The sequence below is a fragment of the Lissotriton vulgaris genome, unplaced genomic scaffold (assembly GCF_964263255.1).
Source record: "Lissotriton vulgaris unplaced genomic scaffold, aLisVul1.2 SCAFFOLD_1420, whole genome shotgun sequence".
Classification (NCBI taxonomy): domain Eukaryota; kingdom Metazoa; phylum Chordata; class Amphibia; order Caudata; family Salamandridae; genus Lissotriton; species Lissotriton vulgaris.
In genome coordinates this window covers 294,221-312,887 of record NW_028253693.1, presented here as the reverse complement: position 1 = coordinate 312,887, position 18,667 = coordinate 294,221, and the positions used below count along the sequence as shown (strand labels likewise).

At 41.9% G+C, this 18,667-nt stretch overlaps 1 protein-coding gene across 1 annotated transcript in view; it reads left to right on the top strand.

Moving 5' to 3' along the window:
• Positions 1-18,667, top strand: part of LOC147660886 (PDZ domain-containing protein 7-like) — a gene marked incomplete at its 3' end in the record, with an annotated part of 489,505 nt that overhangs the window by 207,231 nt on the left and 263,607 nt on the right. Inside the window, exon 8 of the mRNA XM_086951444.1 lies at positions 18,126-18,329. Within this exon, the coding sequence (XP_086807570.1) occupies positions 18,126-18,329 (204 nt within the window). The remainder of the gene's footprint in view (positions 1-18,125; positions 18,330-18,667) is intronic.

The following is an 18,667-nucleotide window of genomic DNA, read 5'->3' as shown; positions in this document are numbered from 1 at the left end:
TTGTTTCACTATGCACAGTGGCAGCTGGAAAGGATCGGGGTGAGGAGGGCAGGGGAAGTAGTAAAAAAAACATTTCAACTTACCTCCTTGCCGTCGTGTCTCTTCTCGTCTTCCCTCCTCGTCATTGCTCTGCTTCTGCAGGAAGCACTCAGGTTCCCTTGAGCCAATCACAATGCTACTGTGCAGCGTTGTGATTGGTCTGAGCACCATAGTTCAGCGCTCAGATGGGGACTGGGGGCTTGGGCAAGTTCTCCACCCATGCTGTAAACAGCCTGGGTGGAGATATACAAAGTGCGCATGACGGTTTGGCCGACTGACAGATTGGCAACAAAACTGACAGGTAAGTCCTTCTGCATTCCCCTGGTTAATTCCCGCTTTGTCCTCCACTGTGAAATCTAGACCTTGTAATAAGATGTATCATCTCAGTAACTTTTGATTCTCATCCTTTATCATCATCAACCCCATCTGAGTGCTTTGTGGTGTATGTGAGACACAGATATGGAACCAAACAAATATGACTGGAATTCCCTCAGTGCCTACACTTTTGTACAGAATTCTTTTTCAAAGGCCACCAAGTGCTGTATCCTAGGTAGCAGTTTGTGCCTTATAAAGGCCACTGGATTCTCTCTACCCTTCTCTTCAAGCTAAGCCATTGCCATTCCAGCTCCTTTATCTCAGGCATCAGTTGGTACAATGAAAGGCATAGTCCGGTGCCTTCAACTAAGGTGCATTAGATAGTGCTGTATCTAGGTCCTTAAAAAGGGTTTCTGACACTCTACAGTCCAAATCAGCCCTTTTGGCTGCTCTTGGAAGTCAAGGTTGTCAAGGACCCTACTATTGTCTCACATTTGGTCACAAAGTTTTTGAAGTGGCAAGTGAGTCCTAAGAAGCCTCTCACTTGTGTGTGGGTGGTTGGAAACGCCCACTCAATCGTAGACTGATCTTAGCATCCAATAAGCATATGTTCCCATTGCCCAAATGATGCCCAAGGCAGATTACTTAAGGCTGCCCACCTGGTAGAGTTAATGGTCAGTCTTACTTCCTTTATACTGATCAACGCCTGTTCTTCGTTTCTCCGGTTGTCCTACCATAAATTACTAGAAGATGGTAATGTCTTCAAGTAAGGCCAGCTACACCGCTTCCAGGCCTGAAAGTACATGGTTCATCAGGGGATAGAAATCGGTATGAGCATTCTTGGACTCAAAGGACATGAGCCTACACTGGTACAAACCCTCTGGCATAGAGAATGTAGTCTTCTCCTTGGCACTAGTTACTAAGGCAATCTACCCGTAACCACTGGTCAGATAAATAGTACTGAAGTAACAAGCAGCACTCAACTGATCCATTAGCTCATCAGCTTTAGCTATCTGGAGTGCACCACTCTTGGTCATCTGATTGAAGACTTGCTAGTCCACAAAAAAAGTGCAAGTCTGTGGATCCTGTAATTTCTCTACAGGCAAATAAGAGCCACAGAACAAGAAGATCCCACTTTCTCCTAAGATTCTTTGGCATAGTTTCCATCATGCTCATAGGGTTTTGTTAAAGCTTTCCTCCAACCCATTTATTTGTGAGTGGTATGTCGTGGAGAAGTTGTTGCCTCAAAGATCACAAAAAAATGAAGGATGAAATGTCTGAATTAATCTCAGCCACTGGTAATTACTCTGGATACATCCCAATCCATCATTATTTTGCACACCAGGTCACTTCCGTTTGGCCCCTCCATATGCAAATCTGTCTTGATCCGGCCCCAATAACAGTCCAGCCTGAACTTCCAGGTCAGATTCTACCTGAACCAGAACACAAGCAACTCAAGACCAGATTAGTCCTTATTAGGACTAGTCAGTCAGGTATAGCATGGTTCCAGTGGTGCAGTGTGCATGGAACCCATGTATGGGCATACCCGTCCCACTTAGGGCATTGCATTGAAGTATACAAAAATATGATGAATGGAATGCTTTAATTAATCTCAGCCACTGGTAATTACTAGGGGTGGGTGAATAAGTCCACTCCCCCGTTCTGCTTGGAATGCAGAGTTCTGGCAAAACTCTATCAACCACTGTGTGGCAGAGTTTTTTCTTGTGTGAGGCTCACCAAAGTTAAGTTGCTGAGTGCAAGCGAGAATTTGCATCCCCTAGCGAGATTTTCAGGTGCTAGAACGCCTCCCGGTAAGATTTCTCAACATGGGCTGTTGCGATCTTTCACGTTGAGAAAGCTGCCTCTCGAGTAGAAATCTACTTGAGCGGCAGAAGAAGGCAGTGCTCTCTGGTGTGCAGTATGGTGCCATTCGCAATGACTTTTACAGTGCGAAACAAGCTCCCTGTGCTAAAAATCAGCATGAGCAGCATAGCGTGCTGAATTTCACACACTCGCGGATCTCCACGGAATATCTCAGAGTTTATATGTAACTCTGTGGAATTCCACTGAGTGAAGCTCTGTGTGTTCTACCCACCCCTAGTAATTACTTGGGGCTGTATTCTTCTAGTCCATTGTTATTTTGCACACCATGCCACCTCAGTTAGGACCCAGCAATATGCAAATCACTCTTTGACTCTGCACCAAGAGGAACAGTGCAGCACGAACTGCCAGGGCTGACGCAAGCAGACTAAGACCAGTTTCACCCTTATCAGGGCCCATCACTCGGGTCTGATATTCCACATACATGTGCACAAGCTCTTTTGGAAACTTTACAGGTACTCCTGAAGTTTGAAGTGGAATTTCCTTTCCCAGATCTAGCTGTCTGCTACTGTCCTGAACTTTTCCTTTTCAAAGATTATCCTTTTTCCTTTCAATGTGGTCTCTTTCTCTGTTTCCTGTTCATCCCATTTAGTTTTGCTTCTGGCCAATTCCTTTTTGTCTCTCACACCTCCTTTCCCCTTGTTCCTGGTGAGCTACCCTCAACTTTTTCCTCTCAATCTCCCTTGCCTGTTTTCTTTCTCAGCATTAGCTTTCTAGATTGCCAGCTTCAAGTTCAGGGACTCATTCAGACATAACCTATCCAGGGGAATCACTCCTTGAGTTGGTGACCCTTGAAATCTGAGAGGGGGACAAATGTCTCCGTGATACCATGAAAAGTAGATGTAAAGACACACTCTGGGTATGTTTGGAGAAAATGTATGCAAAGGGGCTGATAGTCTGACATTACAGAACTTACTTTTTGGATTCTTCTGATGGTATCTATCCAGAGTCTACCACCCAGTTTCTCTGATGAGTCTTTAACAAAACCTTCAAGGATCTCGTTATCCTTGCTTCTGAGACCCTTCGCTCCAAACAAAGATTCCTCAACTAATCCAAGGACGTCCCCTCCAATTAACTCACACTGCATGCAGTAGAGTGTCACACCTCATTGGGTGCGGGTGGGGGGACAGATGTTTACTCCTGGGCCCCAACCATGACGGTCATTTGCCACTGGTGTCCTAGTGTTTGTGCTGCGTGGCACTGCAAACTGGGCTATGTGTAATTGTTTCCACATTTGACTCCCAGGGTAGCATGGGCGAGCAGTCACAGGTTTCTCAGGGAAGTAGTGTGGGTGGCAAGAACTCGGAACTCAACAATCAACCAAAAGAAACACAGTTTTGTACAATACAGTGCAAAACCTTTGAGCGAAAAAAAGTATTTTGTTCACATAGTTACTCAGTACTACATAGAACCATCAGGGTAATGCTAAACAGAGTTAAATCCTGCTGGAGTGTAGGTGACACAATGTTCTGTATCTACCACACTACCGAATTTCCCTTGGGTATGTTTTCCCTGTAATACAATTGAGGACAAAACACTGGCTAGGCACAGGTGTAGTCACTACATCACCCCCAAGGGATTATGTGTGGCAACAGTTTCAGTTCACTTTCCCTTCAGTGCGGTATTAGCATGGAAAGAGTCTTATTTCATGCAGCAGGCTTCTGCCCGCTTCTCCCTTGAGGATACCTGCTTTCACCATTTAGAGTCCTGGCACGTGAGGGAAAGACGCTTGCAGTTGTTCTGCTCCAGCTGTAACTTTGGAGCTGTCGGACATGGCTGCAGCATCACTAGAAATGTGCAGAATCCAGTCATCTCTGTGCAGCAGGTGATGGGATATGGGTAACTAACAATACAATCAAAAATCAAACCCTTTGCCTCAACTGCATTTTAATGAAATAATGCGATATGTAACAGACCTGTTTTCTTTCATTCCTTAAGGATTTTTTTATTCAACAAACCATGATTATAATAGAATGAATTACAATGTGTTTGAGTCATTGCGTTATTCAATAATATGCCATATACAAGACCAATCAATAAATCGCCCTGACCTCTCTCACACCACAACCACACACATACCCATTCATTTTACAACTCAAAAAGGTTCCTAGGTTTGAAATTAGATCCTGTTACAGTGGTAAATTGCATTTTCTCATAGTTTGTTGTCTTAGTGAATGTATGGCCTAAATGAAATGGTAGGAAATCAAATATGCCTCTCCTATAGTACTCTCAAAGCTAATAGTGCTACTTAGCATAGGAGTAGAAATTCCCATATTAGCAACAGGTCAGGATCATCCTTCTGTTGATTGGAATTTCTTCCACCTTCCTCTGGACAAATAGCAGATGGATTCAAAAGGACATTAAAGTCTGATGTAGCATTCTTATTTATATTTGGTACCAATAGCTTTATTCGATCAAAAAAGGGAAAGGTGCTTCGAATGCAACGTGTCAGTTGTAAAATATATGGAATTTGTATCCCTATAAGGTAGTTTTTCTCTTCACACAGAGAAAGTATATGGTGTTACTCGATTTATATGGCAAATCCTGCCTTTTATTTCCAATATTTCCCTACAATTCATGCTTAAATACTCTTGCTAACACTAACCATAACTACTGTTGTTTGTAGAAACCATAATTAAAGGTATTGGTGTGCTGTCATAGACCTAAGGTAATATTTCTTCCTTGTGTATCTAAGTAGTGTTGAAATGCGCCACATTTTTTGAGAGAACAAGTATATGCTACAGATGTAGCGAGGACCAGCGCACTTACAAACTGTCCTACTGTTGAATGTGCAGCACCTGGAAATATTCATGTTTGAATGCCATAACTTGAATACACTTCAACTAGCAATTGATTTCTCAAAATCGGTACTGCATATGTCATAAGCAATAATTCCTTGTACATAAACGTAACGTGTATTTGTAAAGCGCACTTTCACCACTAAAGGTAACGTGGCGCTGAATAACAGATGTTTATTGCTATCCAATTCAATGTTACTAATTGTATCAACCTTGGAAAGATGAAAGGCTGAGTGGGCTCACCGGGATTTGAACCGGTGCCCCTGAGGTCAATCACAGGCCCCTACAGTGGACGCATTAGTCCACTAAGCCACCACACCCAGTGCTGCGTAGCGTTTCTCCTGCTGCACCTATGAAGAAGAAAAGGGTATTATGAAATTGGACCGCCTTTTAGTAGTTCATCAGTGCTGACGGTAGGCAGATGAAGAAAAATAGAGGAAAGCCTATGCTAGCTCAATGACATGAAAATGCACCGATCAATCAAATAAGTCTTTGTACCAGTATCAGGCAGTTCAACAGGAAAAGAATGAAGTCTACATGTATAAATCTCGTATTAATTAGATCTCCTCAGTAATAATCAGTTAGGACAACTATAAATAAAATCTCAAGAGTATCTTAAGAAAAAATTATCTTTAACCCAAAACAGTGTATAGGATCACTAAAGCGAAATAAAAAATATGAAAAAATACTATGTATTGCATCATCATGGTTCAGTGTGATAGACCCACCTACAGCAGTGGGGGTACACTAAGCAGCCGACAGCTACAATACATTTACTGTTTTTCCCCCATTTATTAGTAGATGTCATTTTCTATTTGATTTTTTTAGTTGAAGCCTTGAAAATTAGTCTGTATATTAAAAATCTAAAAAATATCCCGCTTTTTTGTGAAACATTAGTCCTCTGCTGTTAATTCTAATTTTTTTCATCGAGGACACCTTGGTTCAGTGTAGTCTCTTGGGTAAATATTGTTGTAGTGAATGGCTTACTTATATTCCCCAAATCCAAGGTGCATTTCCCTTCCTGTTTCTCCAATATATCATATATATATATATATATATATATATATATATATATAACTCCGGCTGTTTTTCCCCCCTTTTTTGTCCATTTGGGGCCCTTTAGGGCCCTTTATGGTTATTTCTGCATCTGTGGTTAGGAGTCCGGGTTGTATCCCACTCGGCGAACTATAGCAATACTTACCGTGATTAACTCATCCGGCCAGACACAAATACATTTTAATTGTGTAATATGAATTTAACACACTGTACTTAGTAAGTTAGGTGTCAAAGTAACACTTATCTCTCTTCTTGTACATTTTGTACATAGGTTGTATTACATTTTTATATCAGCATTCCATTTTTTGTTATTTTTGGCAAATTTTGGGTTTTTGTCACAGTTGTTTCCTTGCTTACAATCAGGCACATGTATACAAATAGCACTGGTACTTTAAAAAAATATGTTTTCGAGTATGTACAGTGTATATAGTATTAATATTTATGATGTATATAAATTCAAGCACTTTGAGTTTTTAATAAATATTCATTACATGAGCTGGAGGGTTTCATGGTTTAGTTCCAATACACTTAGGGGCACATGGATCAATGGAAATTGCATTCGCAAATGGTGCGAATCGCAAAATTCGGCCGTTTGCGAATGCAATGCCAATTTTTGGGATGCATTCTCTTTTTTGTAATTTTCGCAATTTAAGAAATCGCAAAATTGCGATTTCTTAAATTGCGATTGCATTTAAGGAATCTCAAATTGAGATTCCTTAAATGCAATGCATCAAACTTTAAAAATTTGCGAATTCGCAAATAAGGGGAGCAAATTACCATGAAGTTGACCCTCATGGTAATTTGCGAACACTTTGAAAAATGCACTAAAGTGCATTTTTCAAAGTTTCATTTTACACACACACAGGCCCTTGGGGCATGTGTGTGTGCAAAATGTACTTATAGGCAGATTTCAGGGGTGCAACAGGGTGTCCTTTGTACACCCCTGCACCTTTGAAATTGCATTCTCAATTTGCGAATTTCTAATGGTGAATCGCAAATTAAGAATGTCTTCCCATTCATTCCTATGGGCCTCTAGGCCCATAGGAATGGACCGGGAGGTATTCCTTAATTGCGATTCTCAATTAGAGAATCGCAATTAAGGATTTTTAAGAAATCGCTATTTTTTTTGCGATTTCTTGATGCATTGCAGTTTGCAATTCCTTAATTGCGATTCCTTATTTTTCGCAATTACGGAATCGCAAAATGCAATATTGATGCATGTGCCATTTAGATTCAATATCACATGATTGTTTTAACTATAGGCGGAAGTAATATTCACGAATCTGATGGTTGTTTACAAATTATCCGTTACTGGTTAGTCTATACCCCATGGGTATATGCATTCACGCAGCAAGGATATAGCACCAGTCACTTTATTAGCCGTGAGGCGCTTCTGCATTCATGCAGTTATGATAAACGGTTACACACAGCCATGGGATATGTGCAATAATCACAAATGGAAGCAACAAAGGTTTTTTATGTGCGATATTTTAGCATTATAAAATTATACAAAAAACGGATTGACAAGTATAAATAGAATTCATTTGTTATACTGTATTGTTTCAGGCAAAATGTACTTTTTTTACTGAATAGAAAAATCCACAACAGTCTGTTTTTATATTTCATTACGATATATGTACCCTTTCTATGCCTATGTTTTAAACAAATCATGTGATGCACTTTAGGAGGTGTGGCCCATAGGAGGGGTCAGGGAAAACAAGCATTCAAAAATAACAAGCTGACTCATTCAATGGTGTGTGATCAAGAGTACTAGTTACTCGAAACGCGTCGCCAGGAAGGTTTTAAATAAAAGCAACATCTTGCCTGAAGCCGTGGGGTCTGTCTCCTTCTTTGGCTGCGCCGTTGGTGTGGAAGTCAGAGGATCTTCATATATATATATATATATATATATATATATCACAAGAAATCTTCAGACCTCCACTTGCGCGGCGAAAGAAGAGACGGACCCCACGATATCCAGGCAGGTTATTTATTCACAAGCCTTCAAAATGCAACGTTTCGAGTACTGGCGTACTCTTGTTCACACACCACATTTGTATTTTTGGTTTTCTTTTATGTTGTTGGTTCTGACCCCACCTATGGGCCACACCTCCCACACGTGCATCACATGATCCAACCTGTGGCCCGCATTGAGTAATTTAAAGCAACAAAACACCACTATGTATATAATGAACATCAAAGATATTGGACAATGTCGCAATAATACATTTAAAATCAGTAGCGATAAACATGATGCCGCTAATGTCAATTCCACCACAGTGAACACTGTTTGGTGGATACAAAAATGTATATTACTGTATGAATACATTAATAACTTTTTTTTGTATCTTTACTGCCTGAATTCAGATAAATGATCCACTAACGAATTTAAAATGATATGCCTGCATGCATAATTCATAACTCAATAAGCTAAATATGTCAATGGACCAATCAAATGCATAAACATATACTGACATTGTAAGCAAATTTAAATACTAAGCCTAACGCAGTGTTGTTGAAACTTAAAACAGAGCTCAGCTGGATTATGTGCAGAAAAGGAATTGCCCCTGAATGCACCTTAGTGTACAACCGTGACTATAAGCTACAGTCCTATATATTTATTAAAATTTATACATTTATAAATGTCATACTTCATAAATATTAAGACCTATTTACAAAAAATTATTTACAATAATAAAAAAGTGCTCCTATATATTCACAGAGTAAAATAACCACCAAAAAAAATAACCAAATACTATTTAAAAGACCGCATTGTTTGAAAGCATAAACAACTAATCTGAAAACGGTAGTAGGACTGCAAGTCACCAAACTACAGTACATTATTGTTTATATCATAGTGTATATCTTGTGGATTACTCATATGTACTCCATTATAAAGTACACAGTAAAGAATTGCTGAAACCTCCAACACGGAGGTGTGGTGGCCTGATTGTAGTGTGGATGCGATTGAACAGTCATTCTACAAAAAATTGTGCAAATCCTCCGTCGCATTCAACCCATTGGGTTGTTTGCTGTCAAGCTTGATTATGTACCGAGTCTCCAATCTGCGTAATAATTTATCGCGGTCCCCACCACGTCTGAGAGGGGCAACAGCGTCAATTACATAGTATGTAAGACAAGACAGATCCCTGTTATGTCTGATGTTAAAATGACGCGCCACTGGATACGCCCCATCGTGATTGACAATAGCACCTAGGGGCTGCAATATCCTGACATGCACCTGGGCGCCGGTACTGCCCACATAGCGCAGACCGCAGGTGCATGTCAGGACATAGACAGCGAACTCCGTGCGGCAATTATAATTGCCATGAATGGGTATTTCCGTATTGGAGAATGGAGTGCTGTAATGGGTAATGTTTTGGCCATATTTACAAGCTCGACAGGAGAAACATTTATGGAAGCCTTTGCCTCCAAAACACTCATTGGCCCTGGGAAGTTCAGGGCTGGATTTGACCAGCTTGTTGTGGAGTGGTGTGGCTCACTGGTTAGAGGCGGCAGACCCGGAAGCAGAGAACGGCCCGGGACCAGGGTTCAATTCCCGACGCGGCAGGGTGGTGAACCAGGGTCAGCGGACTCGATAATTCTCGCCTCGGTGCCTACTCTAACCAGGGATCACACTCGGCAACTCTGGGCATTAGCTTGCCTCATCTCCACAACGGCCCCCCTCAAACGCCGGGGATGGCTGGTTTCACCTTGGAGATACCCAGGAGGGAACATCTCACAGGGAAAGCCAGGACGGGTTCCCCAGCGGTCTATAGCGCCACGACGCCTCCGGGTAGCAGTGCGCTTTACAAGACACACACATTTACACACATTTACTAACTGCACGTCTGTATGTCACCACTGGTTTGTCAGGGGTCCTATCATGAAGAACACCATCTGTTTTAAGTATTGCCCAGTGTTTGTTAACAATAGATTGGATTCGTCGATGCTGTCTGCTGTAAGTTGTTATTAGTCTAACAGTGTCTGCACTGGCGTTGACGTCATGCTGTTTGGGTGCCAGTAGAGAAACTCTTGACCGTTCTCTGCTCTTTTCAATTGAGTTGGATAAGCAACTTTTGCTGTAACCCCTAGCTTGAAGTCTTGCCATCATTGCAACTGCTCCCTCCTCAAATTTCTCCTGGGTGTTGCAGATTCTTTTTAAACGCAACAACTCCCCCAGAGGGATACTGGTTATGACATGTCTGGGATGACCACTGCTGGCGTGTAGGATGCTATTGCCAGCAGTGGGTTTCCGGTGCAGTGAAGTGCTAATCACTGCACCATTGATGCTAATGCAGACATCTAGAAATTCAGCAGATATATATATATGTATGTATTACCTACTGGCAGTCGCCAGTAGGTAGTTATAGTTAGGATTGGCTACCATAGGAAATCCGCAACATTCTATTGGGAATAACTCTGGCGCCGGTTGAGGAATTTGTGTGTAATTTTCCAACATTTTGGCCAGCTCCGCTGCGCTCCTTCCCTGAAACTTTCGGGGGGATTCGAGAAGAGGGGGCTGAGAAAAAAGGGGGGTCCCAAAACGTGTTTTCTCCATGTTAATTTCCATAGGACGGTCTGACAAGTCTACAGCCCGAACCGCTGAAAGGGATTACGCCAAACTTGGCAACATTGTAGGGACTGGTACGCAGATGTGCCTTTGCTATGTTTGATGAAAATTGCTCCAGTGGTTTTTTAGAAAATTAACTTCAAAAACACATATATATCTATAGGCGCGCTGCGGGCGCTCACCGGTGCTTGTACCGGGGAGCGCACCCGGCCCGCTACGGGAGTGCCCGAGCGGAAAGCTGATTGGCTGTCGGGTGTCTGTCAACATTCTAAACAGTCCGGAGAGTCCGCCATCTTGTGTCTTGGTAGAATCGAGACACAAGAGGTGAAAAAGAAAGGGGGAAATAATTAAAAGGGGGCGGAGTAGACACCCCCTGACCCCCTAGGTTTTCTGAGGGGGGCCTAGAAGGACCCTGAAGGGCAAAAAAACTTTTTTTTTTGTTGTCGAAATTTTCGCGGGGTAAGAGCTGGGTGCGTTCCCGGGTACGCTCTCCGGTTCGCGCACCCTGAGCGCACCATGGGGAAAAACAGTGTGGAAAAAAAAGAGAAAAAAAATAAAGTAGAGTGTTTAGAGGAAAGTGATGCATTGCTGGAGTGTGTCAAAAAAATGATGCAACTCCAGCAATGTATCCTTTCAAATGGGGCTAGTCCCATGTGAAAGGGCCTGGGTCAGTTTTACGGCTGCTGTGAGGCAGGCACAAAAAAAGTGACGCAGTGAAATCTCATAGATTTCACAGCGTCACTTCTACAACCCTTTCTTGCGTCAATACGCCCCCTTTGCATACATTACACCTGGCGCAGGTATAATGTGGCGCAGGGGTTTACAAGTGACGCATTTACCTAGATGCGTCACTTTGTAAATATGACTCAACAAGGTGTATTTTTTACACAACTGGTGCAGCACAAAAAGTGACGCACCGGTGGCGTAAAAGTGATGCATGGCTTCATAAATTAGGCCTTCAGTCTTCTACTCATGCGTCATATTTAATGTATGACGCATTATGTCGCAAGGACTTACAGATACGTCAGTATTTCTGACGATTCTGTAAGCGTAAAATTGATGCATTGCTGGAGTATGTCACAAAATTGACGGAACTCCAGCAATGCGTCCTTTCACATGGGGCCAGCCCCATGTGAAAGGGCTTGCGTCAGTCTTACGCCAGCTGTGAGGCAGGCGCAAGATTTTGACGCAACGGTGTCGTAAAAGTGACGCCGTGAAATCTCATAGATTTCACTGCGTCACTTCTACGACCCTTTCTTGCGTCAATATGCCCTCTTTGCATACATTACACCTGGCACAGGTATAATGTGGCGCAGGGGTTTACAAAGTGACGCATCTACCTAGATGCGTCACTTTGTATATATGACTCAACAAGGTGCATTTTTTACACCACTAGTACGTCACAAAAAGTGACGCACCGGCGGCATAAAAGTGACGCATGGCCTCATAAATGTGGCCTTCAGTCTTCTACTCTAACTTTTTTTTCACTTTCTCTGTTTCTTCACTGCCTTACTCACCTTGTCTCACACTCAATTGACACATTCCCCATGTTCACTCTCCTTCTCCTCACTCTCGTTCCCCACGCCACTCACCTTCTTTCAGTCCCCCTTCTTCACTTCCCTTCCCCTCTCGTCCCTTTCTTTGCTTTCTCACTCATTTTCATCTCTTCTCTCACTGCACTCCACTTCAGTTACTCTTTTTCATTTTTTTAAGAATACAGCTCTTTGATGAGAATTGAGGTAGTTCTGAAAATAACTTTTTTTTTCTTCTTTTTTCCTTTTTTTTCAAAAAAAACAAAAACTGGGAATTGGAAACTGCTCAACAGGAGCAAAAAAAAATAATTAAAATTTGGACTGGGGTTGGCAGCGGTGGTTGTCTATTGCTCGAACCATGAGCATTACACTTTGTTCCCCATAACAAAGTAGCTGATCACATTTTTTGCATTTAATTACGGCTTCATTAAAAGCAGGCTGAATGTTAGGGATCAGCTCTTCTGGTCGCCCCCTCACCGATGTAGTTGGTCCTCCGGTTGAAGTAGAGGCACCATCCCTGGGAGCCTCTTGTGCCAGAACTCTGACACTCTCCCGGGCAAAGTTCTGGTGGTGCCTCCTCTCGACGTGGCGAATCATAGTGGAGTTCCCAAATGAATATTTTCTGGTGGGGTCACCCCGTGAGAGGACGGTATGACAAATCAGGCACTCCACCTTTGTAGCATTTACTTTTTTTTGATCATGTGGAATGGAAAAAAACTTTCATATGAAGTGTTCTTTTACCCTGGGTGGAGGAACCTCTTCATCAATAAATGTCTCTCTGTCATCATCACTGCTGGATGTTCTGGCAGCCATGGTAATCCAAGAAAGATCCAAGAGCAAAAAACAGGTCTTTCAGTCACAAAAGTGAAAGAAGAAGTGCAGGAAATGGGTGGGGATTTCATTCTTTGTAAAAAAAAAAACTGTTAGCAAACAATGAAAAGAGTTATTTTAAGGTCACATGACTTGGCGCGCTTACGCTGCGCGCACCGGAGCGCTTCCGGGGGCGCTTACGCGGCGCGAACGTAGGCGCTTCCGGGTGCCCTTACGCGGCGCGCCTGAGTGACGTTTTGATAGCTTTACGGAAATGTAAATTCATTTTCATTTCGTAAATTAAAAATATTGCTTTTATAAGTATGGTACTAAATGTCTTGCGTTATTATTTACTTTTCATACATATTTTTTTTAACAAACGCAAAAATAGCGCTCTCGGGAGAGCTTACCGGTGCGCGCACCCTGAGCGCCCCAGGAAAAAATTATTAAAAAAAATGAAAAACATTGGAAAAATATTATTTCAAAAATAAATTATTAATAATTAATACTTACACAAAACAGCAAATAAAAAAAAATCGTAGGTTACAAACTCGATATAGAAAGGAATTAGCTTTTAAAAAACCTTTGAAATTCAGTGAAAAAACCAGAGGTTTCACAATCGTTATAGTTTGGAATTCGCATTTAAAAAACCATTGAAATTCATTAAAAAAAAACATAGGTTTCACATTTGTTATAGTTAGGAATTAGCATTTAAAAAACCTTTGAAATTCACTGAAAAAAACATAAGTTTAACACCAGTTATAGTTAGCTGGACATTTTACTCATACAAAACCATTGAAATTCCCACGTTATAGTTAGTTGGACTTACTATAACTCGCACGCCCGCAATCCACTGCTGATGATGTCACATATTACATCATTCATGACATGGTCAGTGACATCACTGATGACATCACTGATGACATCTCAAATGACATCACTGATGACATTTTAAATGACATCACTGACGACATCATCCATGTGATAATACGATGCACCTCCTCACACTCTAATCTATCCTTTGATACACCTAGTGTTAAATACAAACTACCATTCCTGAAATATTGACACTCCAATACCAGTAACTACATACGCACTCACTGATTCATTTCAGCATGCACTGGCTCACACATTCACTGTCAAAGGTTAGTGGTTACAGTTTTAAAAAAAAACATAGAAATTCACTTCAAAACAAAGGTTACAGGTATATTATAGTTAGGAAACTACAATAGCAAGGACCAAGTGCCACCTGCCTTGGTTGGGGGGAGGAGAGAGAGGGGATGAGGAACGACATGCGGGCTTCCAGTCTGCTCAGATTTTCATCCCTAGGTGCAGGGAGATTTCCCTTGTGCCGTAGTGAACTCTGCACCAATGGCTGACATTCGGAGTCTCACGATACTGCCAGGTGTGCCAGGCCACTCCTGGGCTCTTCCAGCCATGGGGTTTGCTAATCTAGGCTTCCACAGGCTGCAGCAGCAATGCCCCGTCAGTCACCTGGTCAGCCTCTCAACCTGCCACGGAGCGCGGGGTCTATGCCACCCCACAGCATGTTTTTCAACCCCCCCAACCCGGGACCTACAGCCTCTGACCCCCAGCAGCATGAATGTCCCAGGTCAAAGTGCAACATTACCTGTAGCCGCACCGGTGGTAAGTGGAGGGGGTGTACACTTATTAACTCCTGGAAGACGTTTGCGCTCGCTAGGGGCAAACCTTATGATGACTCCCAGAATTCACAAATCTGGTTGGGGAGACGAAAGCTTTGTTGTTGGAACCACAAAGCTCTGGGACAATCTGCCATTCCCCCCTCATCAGAGCTTTTCCGACGCTGATCTTCAAAGATTTTAAAACATGGCTCTTTAAAAACTAGGCTTCTTTCCTGCTTAGTAGTATTCCGAGCCAAGACACCTCAGGATACATGTGCGCTTAACAAATTGCTGTAACATAACATAACATAACATAACTGAAGATGATATCAAAAGTGGGACGAGAGATTCAGAAATTTTGGCATTTTGTGGTTATTGGATTTGGTTGAGTGCTAGTGCCCAGAGATTTTTTGGGACAGCCTTTTTTCCTCCCATTCACCTTTTTCTTTCCTTCTTGTATTTCTAATTTTCCTTATTAGTGATGTTTCATCAATTTTTGTGCTCTTTCTGTTTTCTCTTCATACCCCTTCTATTGTCAAAGTTACGGACTTTTTACTGGCATACCTTAATTTAGAAATACCTTTTAAAAGCAGTATGTAAATATATATAGCCATATATATAGCCTACTAGGGTCTTTGTGCTAATTCATGAGTTCCGCGCCCTCCATTTCTGGATAAACCCCAGATGCATACTACTGCGTTATCTTTCTCAGTCCCTGGGTCCCGCTTCACAGCTCCTGCGGATCTGCATATACCTACTGATACTGTGATGCCTTGGGTAATTCTTGGGCTCCCACTCTACTACCTCAACGGTCCTATTGTTCCAGGCACATACATGTGGCGACTGTTTCTTCTGGACCCTACCATTGCCAATTCATTAGGGCCTCTAGTCTGTTTCCATATTAGATGCCTTTGTGTACGTAATATACCGAGCTGGACTTTAAACAACAAAAATACAAATAAAAAAGAATGTTACGGATTGTAATCCTGTACAAGGAATGAAGTCAGAGACTTACAGATCACTGCAGTTAGCTGATGGGGTTCTTACTAACTTCCTTGCTGTTCCAGCGGCTGACTTTGATCTCTTAAACCAGGAGTCTCCAAACCGGTCCTGGAGGGCCGGATCCATGCCAGATTTTTAAAATTACTACATGTATCCCAATGGGGATATCCCAAAAAACTGGCATGGATCCGGCCCTCCAGGACCAGTTTGGAGACCTCTGTCTTAAACGGTTAAATCAACAGCTTTCCCAAGAGTAGTAGGGTAACTGATAATACTGAACCCTGTAACATTGTGGAAAAAGGAGGGTTCTGACAGCCTGACTCAATAGAGTTGGCGATTGTTGCCAACCCTTTTTACCTTTGAAGACTATGAATGTAAATAATTTCTTACAAGGAAAATAAAAAACTGGCAAAGAGACTGTGACTCAGAGTTTGAAGGTGAATTTCGATTCGTGACAAAACGGATGTTTGCACTTGGACCAGAATTCACAGTTTTTGTGTAAACGCTGCCCTTCTGAAGATTTCTCCAGGTTAAATGGCAAACCATGCAAAATGTGGCGCAATAAATGTTAATTGTCAATGTTTTGCCTTCGTTTGTAAGATAAAAACTCTGAATAGGAGTTATTTACTCCACCTGCTAAATAGTTGTCTGTAGAGTCCTGGTAATTACCGGGTGGAGAAAATGCCTCCCCCTGTTTCAACCCACTCAGAATCGGGGTCAGATACAATACACTACTCTACCAGTACCACACCCAGTTAATGAACTCAAAACTCCAGAGACTGGTTATCTAACATCGGGCCAGATGTAGGTGGACAAATAGCGAGCGCTAACGCTGAATTTCAGCATCTGCGATCGCTATTTGGCAGCGACCAATGTAGGTAAGTTGAAACCTACTAGCAAAATAAGGAATCGCAAAATTGCGATTCCTTATTTTGCTCTTGCATTTAAGGAATCGCAAATTGCGATTCCTTAAATGCAATGTAAGTAACACAAAAGAAAGTGCGCTTTAGCCTTAAGGAATCGCTAATTACCACCAACTTCAAGTTGGTGGTAATTAGCAATTTCCTTTAAAAAAGCACTTTTTTGCTTTTTTTTAAGTGGCATGCGGCACACATTCATGCCCTTAGGGCATGTATGTGCGCCACATGTGCACACATGCACATTTCAGGGGTGCAACAGGGTGTCCTTTTGGAACCCTGGCACTCTTGAAATTGCACCCGCAATTTGCGAGTGCCTCTTGGTGACTCGCAAATTGCAGGAGCAATTCCTATTCATTCCTACGGGGAACATCCTTTACAATGAAACTCTAACAACCCAGTACCATTACAACACAGGTTTTACAACGAAAGTCGTTACAACGACTTTCGCTGGAGGGCGCACTAGGATAGGGAATAGTTTAATTTACTATCCAACACCTTCCCTACTATCCACGGTGACTGGATTTGGAATAGTAAATTAAACTATTCACTATCCAGCGCCCCCCAACGCAAGTCGTTGTAACGACTTGCGTTGTAAAACCTGCGTTGTAACGGTACGCGTGGTACCGAGAAGTGTGGCTCACTGGTTAGAGCAGGCAGACCCTGAAGCAGAGGTCAGACCCGGGACCAGGGTTCAATTCCCGACGCGGCAGGGTCTTGAGCTCAAATGTCCATGGACTTGATAATTCTCGCTTCGGTGCCTGACCTAATCATGGGTTCACACTCTGCAACTCTGGGCATTAAGCTTGTTTAATCTCCACAACGGCCCCCCCGCGGCGGGATGCCTGGCTTTCACCTTGGGGATGCCCTGTAGGGGCTATCTCACAGGGAAAAAGCCAGGACGGGTTCCCAAGGCAAGCGCGGAGATACCCCTTCGGGGGTCGATTCAGGCGCTATATAAGAAACATAATAATAATAATAATAATAATACGCATTGTACCGTCATACAGAGGCCCGTAGGATTAAATGGGAAGGTATTCCTTAATTTGTGAATCACAATTTGCAATTCACAATTAAGGAATATTAAGGAATCGCAAAAAATATTGCGATTCCTACCTACATGGCATTTTGTGATTCCTTAATAGCGATTCCCTAAAAATCGCTATTAAGGAATCGCAAACAGGCATTTACCTACATCTGGGCCTTAATTTGATATTGGAGATAACAAAATTGAAAAAGAAATCTGTTAATTTTTCTGTCTTTCTGGGGTGCCTTACTGCAGGTAAAGAATTGAAAATCTCTTGAGTTGTAGCTAATCCAGTCTTCACTTATATTTAGGAACACATTAAATGTGCTTTTTCGTATTCCCAGCTGCCATGACATATGTTTTAACATATATTTATGTTTTAACTATGCTAGCTTTTCAATGTACAATGGTTTAAAAACCATTGTGTGATCACTGTATAAAATGTCTCTTGTAAAGTGGTGTAATGCCCCTTCGAATATTTGTGCTATACAATTTAACATATTTTTCGAAAGTAAATATGTTTTCTTTCCAGAGGAAAAGAGGAAGAAGAAGAGTGACAAACCAGTGGCTTTAGGAAATGAAGTAAGCCTGAAGCGATCAAAAACCTTTATGAATTTATTTTTTAAAGGAAGTCGTTCTGGAAAATTGAGTATAACTGGGAAAAAAGAAACCGAGACTCCAGAGGCCAAGAGAAGGTCAAAATCCCCATCACGCATGGAAACTGACAGCGATAAAGGTCTGTACATTGATAACCCTTTTGTTCTGTAAAGTAAATCATATTGTACTTTCTAGAAGGCAAATCTTATATTGTTCACAATTCTGATTTACTTGCACTTTTTAACGTAGCTACTTAGCTGTAGGATAAACAAATATTACATTTTCCAGGAGTGCCCACTAATAATCACAGTATACAGGATATAAACTAATGGAAACGAAGACAGTTTCAAATAAAGTTTTTAAAAAATCATTGAAAGAATGTGTTTTGCAATCCTCTTAGTTCTTTAAAGCAAGATGTTCTACCTTCTGTAAAATCAAGCCACTACTGCAATACTCCATGAACCACAATCTTTCTAG